Source organism: Tetrahymena thermophila (genome assembly GCF_000189635.1).
Source record: "Tetrahymena thermophila SB210 genomic scaffold scf_8253976, whole genome shotgun sequence".
NCBI lineage: Eukaryota > Ciliophora > Oligohymenophorea > Hymenostomatida > Tetrahymenidae > Tetrahymena > Tetrahymena thermophila.
The window spans coordinates 1-13549 of record NW_002475994.1 but is presented as its reverse complement, the minus strand read 5'-3'; the positions used below and the strand labels follow the sequence as shown (position 1 = coordinate 13549).

At 23.4% G+C, this 13549-nt stretch overlaps 2 protein-coding genes across 2 annotated transcripts; both read left to right on the top strand. All coding sequences in view use genetic code 6, as the record gives it.

Moving 5' to 3' along the window:
- Nucleotides 1-31: 31 nt before the first annotated feature.
- TTHERM_01545840 (REJ domain protein) lies at nucleotides 32-5267 on the top strand (the record flags this gene model as incomplete). Its single annotated transcript, XM_001029387.3, has 6 exons — nucleotides 32-235; nucleotides 295-3285; nucleotides 4411-4451; nucleotides 4517-4758; nucleotides 4816-4971; nucleotides 5209-5267. The coding sequence occupies 6 exons, from the start codon at nucleotides 32-34 to the stop codon at nucleotides 5265-5267; spliced, it is 3693 nt and encodes a 1230-aa protein (XP_001029387.3).
- A 4280-nt stretch (nucleotides 5268-9547) lies between these two features.
- TTHERM_01545790 (hypothetical protein) lies at nucleotides 9548-13404 on the top strand (the record flags this gene model as incomplete). Its single annotated transcript, XM_001029384.2, has 7 exons — nucleotides 9548-10009; nucleotides 10061-10226; nucleotides 10281-10563; nucleotides 10919-11197; nucleotides 11404-11685; nucleotides 11881-13012; nucleotides 13064-13404. Coding segments are annotated over exons 1-7 (2838 nt in total), but the record flags the coding sequence as incomplete, so codon positions are not given.
- Between the last annotated feature and the right edge of the window lie 145 nt (nucleotides 13405-13549).

The following is a 13549-nucleotide window of genomic DNA, read 5'->3' as shown; positions in this document are numbered from 1 at the left end:
AAATAAAAAAAAATATTTTAAAAATAGATATATGGATTTACAAATTTATGTCTCTTTCTATGTGCAAATATGTGATTAGAGTGGACCAAAAATTACTAACGAACCTCTTAACATATAGATAAACTCTAAAAGTGTGCCAAAGCTGAATTAAAACCTATCACAATTTAAATATAATTAAACATAAATTTTAGTCAAAAAATATTCTATTCCTCCTTAAACTATTTTTGATTTAAACGTAAACTAAATTTTAAAATTTAAATATTTATCAAATTGTTTAAAAATATAATAATAAAGGTAAATGCCTCTCTAGTCAGTGATTCATCAATTACTAATTTAAAATCTTAAACTATTACACCTAACATATCTAATTTATTTATATAGATTGTAGGTGGATAAAAAGGAGTGTTTGGTTTCAAACAGCCCTTAAATTTAACTGGATTAGCAAGAGACTTTGAGCTTGAAGACCCAAACTAAGATTAACAAATTAATTTAAAGTGGGATTGCGTTTCCCTTACCTCTAATCAAAATGATAATAAGTGCTATGACTATAATAATCACCCAATTATTTTGCAGCAAAATGTTCCTAGTATTTCGATACCAGGTTCTACTTTTAGCCCATATTAATCTCTTTTGTTTACTTTTACAGGAACCAAAGATTCCCGTTAGTAATCTTAATCAACTATGGTCATCTTATCAGAAACTGATATTCCTATTTTAATTGCTAACTTTAAGGATCTATCTTAGTTGATATAAGTCAACATTAACTAAGATATTGATGCAACTCTCATATATGGAAGTAATGTTTCATCTGACTTGCTAAGCTATGCTGGTGCAATACTTTATAATAATATGGTAGTAGGAGCTATAAAATTTGATTATTATAAAGTGAGGTTTAGAATTTGGGATTATTTCGTAAATGTTCTTCCATCAAACCCTATTGTATAAGTCAGATTCAGTGCATACAATCCTTATTACATTATGCCTAGTTTAAGTATTACTAATTTTAATATAAATTTACCACCCAAAAATTGTGTACTATCTGTAAACACTCCTAGTGGATAAGCTCTATAAACAATTTTTTAAATAAAAATGTCTGGTTGCACCTCAGCTAATTCACCTATATCTTATTAATTCTTTTACTACCTTAGTGATACTGATTATTAGTAAGAATAGATATCCCCAAATTACATCCTAAGAAGGTAAATAATGGATTAAAGCTTACAAAACGAATTTTATACTGTACTCCCTTCAGGGAATTTAATATTAATGGGTTAGGCTATTGATAATTTTTTAGCTGTTTACAATACAACTGTATAGGTAAACATATAACCATTTGCTCAAAACGAAATTTAAATAAACAGTATTATTGACTAAGCTTTACAAATTAATAGTGACTAAACAATTTCCTAAATTATTTTAAACCTATGTGTGATAGGAGAAGAAATATCTAAGAACTACCCAGTTTATAACCTTGAATCAGTTAAAACTAAAAAATCTTAGCTCATTTAATTAATAATAAACTAAGTCAATTTTCTACCTAATTCATCTTTACTATCAACATATGCAAACAAAGTAATTGCCAAACTACAACAATCTTTAACTATTTAATAAGAATCTTAGATCATCCCTATTCTAAGCTTCCTTAATGGAATTCTATAAAACTAATAATCTTTAATTAGTTAGGATAATATGTTTATAAATAACAATAATGTTTTTCTTCAAAATGTAGTAGACTCTTTTAAAGTATTAAATTCGACTACTTAAACTCTTTAAAATAATTTGATATCTCAACAAATGAATATATCAGACTAAATATGCAGTTACCTAAGTAAAGCAACTCTACCTAATTAAGGAGGAGTATAGCTATAAGGAAATTTAATATCACTTGATTGCTCATAAATTACTTCAAAAAACCTTAAATATATTATTAATGATTATTAGGATTCACTAGCAGCAGACGTCTATTATTTAGGTTAGACTACTTATTCTAGAAATCCCTTCCAACAAACATCTGAATTCTAGAAATATATTTAAGAATTAAAATAAGTAGACTCAAGCATAGCAATTACTATGAATCCAGTAATAAAATATTCATTAGACTTAGTAAATGCAAGCTCAAATAGATTATTATATCAATAAGGTTCTAACTTTGAACAAGCGAGAGATATACTTAGCAATAGAAAATTAATTAATGAAAATTAATAGGATAATCAATAAAAACTTTTTATTTTTAAATTTTAAGACCTTTAACCCTCTAATAATAATTAAACATGCCTTTAAATGCAATAATCATAAGCTTGGTCTTCTAATGGATGTACCTATTTAACTAACAATAATAAATACTATTGCTACTGCAAAAGCACAAGTCCTACAACTGTGATTGATGATCTAGAATCATTGCTTATTAATAAAAATTTAAAAACAGCTTTTAGTTCATAAGGATTTAATAAATTAACTAATTTTGATATATTTTATTAATATGCTCTTGTTTGGACTATTTTTACTATAACTTTATTATAATTGGGTTTATATAAATATGGTACAATTCTAGACAAAAAATTTAGCAAAACTACTATCTCATAGATTATGCCAATGGCTGCATCTGAATAAGAAAATCCTCCTATTAGTTAAAAAAATTAGACTCCAAGTTTGCAATACTAAAGTATCTAAGAATTAAATGGTGTTATATAGTAAAATAACAATTAAAATTAGAATTTTTTCATAAATTCTAATAGTCAAGCAAGAAGAAAAAAACAAAAATTTTTAAATACTTTAACAATTTTAAAAAATGAAAAAATTGAATCAAACTAAATCGAAATTTTAAAATTAGACAATTAAATATCAACCGAGTAACCAAATTAGCTGAAAAATCTTAATAATTAACCGCTTTAAATTTAGGAATAAGTCTAATCAGAGTAGATTTAAGAGTTAAAGTAACCACAAATTTAAGATGAAAAGCTAAATTAAGGTTAATTAATAGCTTTTTAAGAAGTATAATAAGACAAATTAATTAATTCAAATAAGACAACTGTAAGTACATTTTAAGATTAGAGCAGCAAAATTAATTTAATAAATGAAGATATTAAATTAAAGGAAGATGAAATTTAAACTATTGAACATCTTAAAAAATTATCTCTTTTAATATAATTTAAAGTGTTTCACGCATACTTTAATACAATATATACATATGAGCCATCTCTTTCAAGACCAATAAGATTCAATATTATTTACTTGAGGGTAGTCCACTCTTTATGTCTGTCAACAGTATTTGATGAAAGTTACAATGTAATTTAAAAAATAGTAATTTCAATAGTTAGCGCAATAATAGTAGAAGTTGGAGTTTTCTTTATAGAATTAGTGCATAAAATAACAAGAATAGGTCAAAAATTATCTACATTTTTTATGGTATGTTTATTATTATTTTATTATTACGTAATTTTAGCTGTTATAAGTAACGAAGAGCCAAGTTATGCTAATTCAAAATACGTTTAATTCTTTCTAGTTATAGGAATTGATTTTATCGTTGTTTAATCAATCTTGGCATTTCTTAAGATTATTACATTGAAAAATTTATAATAGAGGAAAATATTCTATAAATTATATACTATTTTCGGTTTAAGCAAAGTTGTGTCAAGCTTAACTATCTGAAATAAATAGTATTAAATTTTATTGTTATTGTTTTATATTATGTATTGTTTATTTTAAATCTAATCAAATTTATATTAGCATTATCTTTAAATTCGTTAAATTTTATTTATTTTCTTTACAGAAACTTTTAATTTAAATAATTTTCATAATTAAATCTTACATTTACTGTTTGAACAGTGTTAAAAAATTTAATAAAATAATAAATAAAATTAGTAAAATGCTTAAAATTTTTGATAAGGAATATCCTCTTTTCCCTATTACATTAATTTGTTAATATTAAAAAAAAATATTTTTTTTATCAATATTTGAGTATTTTCTGAATTAAAAATATTCAGGTTAGCTAATTGATATAAAACAATAAACTTGTATTTTTTTAAGATAGCATTCTTCATTTTAGAAGCCATTTTTATTATCGAATCTTTAATAAATGCTTTCTTGTGTCTGTGTTATAAATATAGAAAGAAAATAAAAAATAATAAAATTGAAAATTATTTAATTAAAAATTTAGTCGCAATTAATAATTATTATTTTTAATACTTGACACTGAAAAAAAAAGCTAAGCAAAATATATATAAATATAAATAATAGAATTAATTAATTAAATTTTAATTTCACATTAATTTCTCAAATAAAAAAGTACCATCAAGTTTTGTAAATTTTATGAGGCGTCCATCTATAAACACAAAAATTAGTTAAGAAAATAAAAAAACAGAATTGAATTAAAATTTTTACATTTAAAACATTTAAAATATTTACAATTAGAGCATGAAAACAAAAATCTAAGATGTTTTATTTAGGATGAGGTAAAAAATTATAAATTTGATGCAAGCAAATAGGTTATCTTTATTTATTTATTAATTTTTAAAAGTTTGTTCAAAAAACCAAGTCGTGAAGTGAAAGAGCTGGATAAATAATCATTCAGATAGATTGAAGAATAAATTGCTAAAGAAATGAATATCATGAATATTATTAAGGATATCATATTTTTGAAAAAAACAGTAATGATGATACTTACTAAAGATCAATAAGCAACTCTGCAACTTATTGGATGTTCATCAAGCTTTTTAGATCTTAATCTAAATAATATGAATGTGAGCTTTGAATAACTAGGTAAAATTTTATATTTGTTTGAATTTTTATATTTATTCATTCTTACAAATTAACCAGAAAAAGAAAAAAATCTAAGTCATTACGAAAGTTAGCTTGCCATTTAATAATTAGAATAATATATGGAAGAAAATTTAGTAAAATTCTTAAATAGAAATCAGAATAGTTCAAATCAGAGTATCTTAGATTAAAGAATTATATTTTCGCTTAAAAAGAGTAATATAAATTGATAAAAATATGATTAATTTGTTAATAATCTTATGACTTTTATGAAATTTGTTTATTTAAAACTTAATCTAAGGTAATTAATTTTTAAAAATTTTATTATTTTGATTTAAATTATTAATTCTATTAATTCAAAAATAAAATATAGTTTATTGCTAATCAATTTCCATACTTTGAATTTCTACTAAAAAATCATTTTTTTTATGATATCTTTATTTATTAAAATAGGAATAATTATATAAATGATTAAGACGTGCTAAAATTAAACCAAAGAGCTAAAAGAATGAAAAGAACTGATAACATTATGATAGAAATATGGTTAAATTATTTAATATATGATTTAATACTTTATTTTAGTTTTTTTTCTCAAGCTCATTTATTAGCTTTGTATGATATGGAAAATTTATTTAATTGATTTTTTTTCTTATTGTTTAAATATTTTTATTGGAATTTAGTTTGAATTTAAATAATTTTTATATAATACCCGTTTTAATCAATTAATGCAAAACTCCTACTAGATAGATAGATATCCTATCAATAATTCCAAGTAATATTTTAATAAAATATTGAATAGTTAAAATTTTAATATCTAATGAAAATAGTTAATGATAGCAGATACTTTTATTATTTTCTTTAAATATTATAAAAATTCAATAGATAGATATTCTATTTAATTAATTACTTAAAATTTCCAAATCTTTCATTTTATTTGAAGAAAACTCTCTTAAGCTTAAATTAACTATTAATGACTCTAATCTTTATTTAGATTTAACTGAAAAGTGTTATCACATTCTTTGAAATCTTGAATTCATATTAATTAAGCTTCTCCTTTTTTTTCAATTATTGAAATTTTAAGATCAAAACCTTAGATTGAAACAGAAGAATGAATGAATATATAAATTACTTTGAATGATATTTTTATATTATAAAAATAGAAAAAAGTTGTTTTGAATTGATAGCGCTATAATTTTATACTAAAAATAATCACCCACCGAGGGGCTCGAACCCTCGACCACCAGCTTAAAAGGCTGGCGCTCTACCGACTGAGCTAGACGGGTTTATTTATAAATATAAATTCACTTTTTTGGTGTTTTAATGAAGTTATTCTAAAATTAGTTTTGGTTTAATTGAAACTACTTAAAAAAAATTTTAATAATTTCTTGTTTGATTAAAAAATAATGATTTGCTATAAAATAAAAAATCACCCACCGAGGGGCTCGAACCCTCGACCACCAGCTTAAAAGGCTGGCGCTCTACCGACTGAGCTAGACGGGTTTAATACAAATAATTTATTTTTTTTCATAAACTTTTAACTAAAATAATTTTTAAATTAACTTTAATTAAATTGATCTTTTTTTTAATTTCCTTTAAATCCAAGTCAAATAAAAAATATTTTAAGTAGTTTAAATTTATTATTTTAGATTTATTTATCAATAGCTCCAAGAGATAATATGCAAAAAGGAGTTTTTTAAATAAATATTTTAGATTTAAATAAAAATATTTTTTTATAATTTAATATTTTAAGGCAAAATTGATAAGTAAATATTTCCTCAACCAAAAAACTTTTTGCTATTTTTAAGTTTTATAAGCTAGTTTTATTTTTTATTAGAGAATTTACAATCGGAGCATTTTTAGATCAGTACAGGTAAAAAACCCATTGCCTTGCTAATCTTTTCATCTCAAAGCCTTTTTCTCCGGGGTTTTATTTTTAAAAAATTATTTCTCAAATTTTTAAATATTTCTATATTTTTTTATAATTTAATATTTTAAGGCAAAATTTATAAGTATATGTTTCCTCTATCAAAAAAATTTTGCTATTTTTAAGTTTTATAAGCTAATTTTTATTTTATATTCTCTTCTAAAATCCTTTTTTACTTGATGAAATCAAACGTTCAAGCATAATTTTTATGTTAAAGAGGTCATATTCTAATAAAGTACCTCAAATCTTTATTTAGAATTTGTAGTCATCAAAAAAACAGGAAAATATTAGTTGTATATTCATTCAATAAAGGTATAAAACAAAAAATTACAATTAAAAATTGAACTTATTTTCTTCATAATTTAATTTTAGCATTAATGGTTGGTTGATAAAATAACAAAGACTATATTTGCTACAATCCTTATTAGAATTTTTGGCATATCTACTCTTTCATTTTTCATTTATATTATTAAGTAATACTCTACTAATCAGATCGTACCTGCTTCAGATTAAAAATTTTATGACTTATGATAGGCTTGATGTATCTTTAACAAATGATTCAGTTAAATTCAGATTCGAAACTGTTAATGGCCTTTAATTTAACTCAAAAGACAAAATATATTTAGTTCATATTGTTTTTTATAACATATCTCTAAATATTAATTAATTCCTTCAGCTTGATGTTATTTAATGTATAAAACCTAATCTTAAAGGTTTTTATTGCTTGGACTTTTCAAAAATCTCAAACCACACTTCAGCTCTAAGCAATAATGAAAACGTCAAATCCAAAATTGAAATTTTCATTTATGGATGTTTGGGTATAGATAGCATCAAGACAACTGTACCAAAAAGCTGCGCTAATAATTAGATAAATGGCTTTAGTTCTATCCTAAGATTTATAATATATATTTTATCATAAATTGAGTCAAGTTACATGAATGCTTTTATCTACACAGTTGCTAATCAGGCTATTCTTTGTAAATACTGCATTAGCAGGTATCATCAATAAAATAAGGACTAATCTTTTTTAGAGAGGATGATTTACTTTCTCTTCACTAATTTTATATATTTAGTAGAATTATGTGTAGGATAAATAATATGCTCTTTATTATATCTGTAAGGAAGCTTATAGAATTGCAATCATTTTTCTTAATGAGATTTCTTAGTAAATTCAAATCTTATATCCTCTCTTCCATTAGTGATAGCTTTAGTCAACATTATTTTTACACTACTGAAGCGGTTCAGCCATTTTTTTTAAGTTTTGGATGTATTATTATGTTTTACATGCTTTTTGTACGAATTTTTAAAATATTGATAAAGATCTATCTCAATTATTCTGATTAAGAATTTAGCATGCCTGCATCCTGTTTTTCAGCAGCGATCATTTTTACAAGGGTAAAGTATATAAATGTATATCTAACGAGGGCATGCAATTTTCAATTTTTTTTTTAAATAATTTTTTGGTCATGAGGTTTTTTAGTATACTAACAATAAAAGTTTTTTAAAAAGTCTAAAAATGGTGCCCTCCAAAGTAAAAGATTTGGTAGAAGAAAAATTATGATCACTTTTTTAAACCTGCTGATCTAATAATGCTCCGATTATAAATTCTCTAACCAAAAATAAAAGGAAAAATGACTAAATTTCTAAGCTAGAATCTTTTAATAAATTGAAGAAGGAAAATTATTAAAAAAAATTTAAACAAATTAAAGGAAAAAGGCAAAAAAATTAATTGAAAATTACGAATTTCATAATTAATTATATCAATAAAACTGATATTTAATTATAATCCTAAACCAATATTAATTTCTAAGAAATTTCTTTTATGTCATTATAATGTGTGTGTATGTATGTAATTATTAATTTATTCAATTTAATTTAATTTACATTTTCTTTATTATTACTGATAAAAGGCTTACAATCCATTTATGTTTCGAAACAGTTTTTACTTTTGAATATTTATATTTCATTTATGAATACTTTAATCAAGAAGAAAAAAGTTTTTAATTGTTAACCGGCATCATCATAAGCGTTTAGTGGTAGAAGAGCGTTTTAAAGAGGTAATGTATGAATTCTTATAATTTGAGATTGATAAAGGTTAAGGGTATTTATTACATTAATTAAACGCAAAATATTTTTAAAGTTTTCATGATTATCAGTTTCAGACTTCAAACAAAACAAAGCTAAGTAAGTGTAGAAGATGATGTATAAATTTCATTCTCATTTTTTAAAAAAAGTTTTTGAATTTTATAGTCTAAAAAGTCAAAAATAACCATCAGCTTTTTCTTTTCTCGAGTACCTCAATTTTTATGATCTCAGCAGAAAAATTGTAAGTTAAAATAAGGGACTATTATTATTAAATGTATCTTTATAGAGTTGGAAATAGGCAGATTCTTTTAATTATTTATTAATTTTCCTATTAGTACTAACAAATGAGGTATCTTTAATTTACTCATAATTAAGGAACTTAGAATTAATATAAAATTCAAAACTTTTACAGAAAATTGACATAAATAAACATTTGTTTTTTCAATTATTCAATATAATATTTTATATTCCAAATATAAAAGTGAAGATGATTAACTTCATAATAAATTATAAAAACAAACTGAAAATTTTCTTTTATATTATAAATCTGTCAAGGTTACAAATAGTCGGATTGAGCCATGTAATTCAAAGCAAAAGAAAAGCAAGAATTACAATTCATAATTTTAGTTATTCATTAAGGAAAAACGTATTTGTGACGTATTAATTAAATTTATTCTTCTGTTAATTAATATAATGAGCAATACAATAATGAGTTTTGATTGCTGAAAACTAACTCTGGTTAGATAATTATATGTTTTTTTTTTGTATTGTTACTCAAGAATCATAAAAGTTATATCAAGGGAAATAATATCTATAGCTTATTTTATCTTTATTTTAAAAATAAGAACTTGCTTATTTATAAATTTAGGAATATTTATTTGAATAAATAAATGTAACTTTTATAGTTATTTAACCTCTGCTCAGGACTATAAGCCTTAGCAAAGACAGGCGCATATGGTTATAAAATTAAGATATATTAAAATCAATTATTTCTTGTGATTATCAATCTAAATTGTTATAGGACTTATGATATTTAGAGGATGGGGATTCAATCAAAATTGAGTAGTCTTATAAAAGAAATTTACTTGTTTTTTAAATTGTTCCTTAAAGAGGGAATTATAAATCTGAAGCATATTCAGCTTTAAATATATATTATTTATTAATTAAAAAAATTCAAAAAAAAAAAAAACTAAATGTCAATAAAGGAATACCCCAAAATAGGCAATCTGCTTTAAAAGTTTTTTTGTAAATGAAATATAAAATCTATTTTTAATAAATTTATTTTTAATTTATAAGATCTGCTTTTGCTAATAAGTTTGATTTCAGCATAATATATGAACTTAATGACTGCGCAATATGATAGTATTCAAACTAACTTTTAACCAAGGGATTATACTATGTGCAATAATAAAAGCGTTGGAAATGTTAATGGAGTAAATGTTTATATCTTACATTAGAAAGTGTATCTCTTTTTTTTTCATGAAAAAAATTTTATTTTATTTATTTTATTAAAAAGTCCTTCTTTTAGAGCTATTAATTACAAAATATCTATGAAATCACCTACAGTAGTATCACCATAACCATATATTATAACTACAGGTAGTAGTGGAGAAGGATATACAAGACCATTAGATCCAACCAGTCCTAATTGTATAGACATACCAATGTTTTTAAGCTACAGTTATTCTTATTTTAATACGATAACTTTTAATAGCTAATAAAATAGTGCTACTATTACAATTTCTAATTCTGGTAACTCTTATATTTATTAATTTGAAATAACGCTATAATAGATTCAGGTATTTTAGAAATTTAATTTAATTCAAAAGATATTTTTTAAAATAAAATATAACTATCTAAATTAGTTAAATAATTATTTACTATAATTATCAAAAGTTAATCATTAAATTAGTTTGGTTATTTCCTGCAAAATTCTTTAAAATATTTTTTATTTTTTAACTCGATTTTAGAGGAAGGCAAAAAAATAATGATATTAATTTTTGCTTTTTCAAATGAATAATTTTATTACTTTAGGTAATACCTAAATAGGCATTCAGCTGCCCTTCCACCTTCCTAATTTTGTTTAATAAAATTATTTTCTGTATTTTTAAAAATTCAAACTTTTTAATTGCTTACTTTTAATTAAAATAAAAGTGTCAAGAAGGGTGTTACGATTGCCTTGATGGTTAAAATTGCAAAGAAAATTCTTGCTTAAGTGGATTTAATTACATGATTTCTAGTTATTTTAATTAGAATTAAAAAATTTGCAATAGAATTTGCCCAAATGGATAATATACTCATTTTATTGGTTAAAATCCCCTTACGTAAAATTGTTAAAATTGTATTAGCAATTGCTTAATCTGTTCTGATCAAAATCAATGCAGCTAATGTATTACTGGATACTATTTTGATTCTCAATAAAAATTATGTGTTGTAATGTTGCTTTTTTTATTGAATTTTATTTTTAATTATTTGAAGTTAAGATTTTTTTAAATTAGTTTGATTAAAGACAAACATAGACTTGATATATTTTTATCATGAAATTGAATTCTATTTTTAATAACTTACAAAATTATTTCCCTAATTTAAAAACTTCAAACCTATTTTGATTCGTTAATTAATTATACTCTTTACTTTAGAAACTAACATGTGTTGAAGGATGCTCTAATTGTAGCTAAAATAAATAAAGTTGTACTTAATGCATGAGTGGATACACTCAGATGGTGAATCCAAACAATAGCGCCCTACAGTACTGCTAAAAAAATTGTGCAGTGGGATAGTACAATTTCGTGATTGAAAATACTTACATGACATAGTAGTGCAGATCTTGTATTGCTAATTGCCAAACCTGTACTGGACCTAATGACTGCAGTAACTGTTATTCTGGATATGGATATAATTCTCAAACAAAATAATGCGCAGTAATTATTTTCCATTATTTTATCAAAATAATTATTTCAAACTACTTTAGAAATATAAAATGATAAATATTAATTAGTTTTATCTTAAAGAATTAAGATAATTTTTTTATAAATTTAGTTTTTTAAATTAAAGCAATTTTTAATTTTATATTTATTTAACTTCTTAATCAAATATTTTATTTTTCCCTAAAATAGCAATGTTATCAAGGATGCTCTAATTGTGATTAAAATTTAAGTTGTACTCAATGTATTAGTGGATATACTTAAACTACAAACCCAAATAATAATTCATAATAATATTGCAAAATGATTTGCCCAATAGGATAATTCACATTTATTAATTGGTAAACCATGGCCTAGTAGTGCAACCCTTGTATAACTAATTGCACATAATGTTCTCAAGATAAATAATGTGACAATTGTGCAGCAAACTATGAGTTCATTCAATAAGTATATTAATGTAAAATGATATGCCAACAAAATTAATATAGAGATTCAACTTTATATAATTGCACAAATTGCGTTAGCAATTGCCAATAATGCGTAGATGGGTAAAGTTGCAGTTAGTGCTAAAGCAATTACGAGTATATTAGTTAAGTAAATTCTTGCTTACTTATTTGCAATCAGAATTAGTACAGAAACCCACAAAATAACTATTTATGTGCTGATTGCATAGATAATTGTGCATCTTGTACTAATGGATAAAGCTGTACTACTTGTGTATAGGATTATGAGTATATTTAGTAAGTCAGTAAATGCATGCATATTTGTTCATAAAATTAATTTAGAGATTCTACTTAAAATTATTAATGTATAAATTGTCATTCATCATGCTAATCATGCACAGGACCAGCTTAAAGCTAATGTAGTAGCTGTTATTAAGGATGGTATTAACTCGGATCATATTGCTATCAGTGGTGCCCAAATAATTACAAAGAAGATTCAACGTTGTGGTAATGTGTCTAATGCTAAGAATACATAAAACCAGATTGCTAAGCATGTGCTAACACATGTAAATCTTGTTAATATAAGTAAAGTGATATATGTTTAGACTGTTATGATTCTATGGAAATGTCAGGGAATACGTGCATTTGCAAAAATAAACTTGATACAAGAGGTATTTTCTATGAGTGTAGCTATAATAACATTGCTGTTTTACAAGCTACTTTAGCAATAGATTCTCCTACTATGATTATTGATTTTGGTGTTGCTTTGACATAAATTTAAAACTTTTAGTGTAATACTATATTTTAAGATAGTACTCTTCAACTTCTTGGCAATCTTCCAAATTGCTCTATACAAGATACTAAAATCAAAATTTAACTAGGTAAATTTAACTATAATTTTTTGAAAAAATTAAATATATTCTTATTAATAGGTAATGATGCTTAAATTATGGAAAACGATAATCTCTCATTCATTTCAAATGTTCTGAGTTATCAAATTAGTAGCACTTTCTTAATAGACACATTTTACTTGACCAAAGTTCAGCAGTAAAGGAGTGATACTCAACAGCCTTAAGTTACTATTTAATTCAGTAAAACTCAAAATAATTGCTATGACATCATTTTTTCACTAGCAAATATTATAAATGATGCTTAAAGAGGGTTCAAAAGCTTCGCTTGGAGTATATTATCTTCGCCTAGCTTAGATTAAAATAACCTTTAAGCAGTTAATAGTATTGTCGATAATGCTAACAGTTAAAAGAGTACCACTTTAGTAATTTTAAAGCAACTAATTCCTGCAAACACTCAAATTACTGCTACTTTCTAATATTTACTTAAAGTGAATTCTTCATAAAAATTGTTTTTCTCAACACTCTTTATCAGATAAAAAGACATAGTTACTAAATTTTAAACATAAA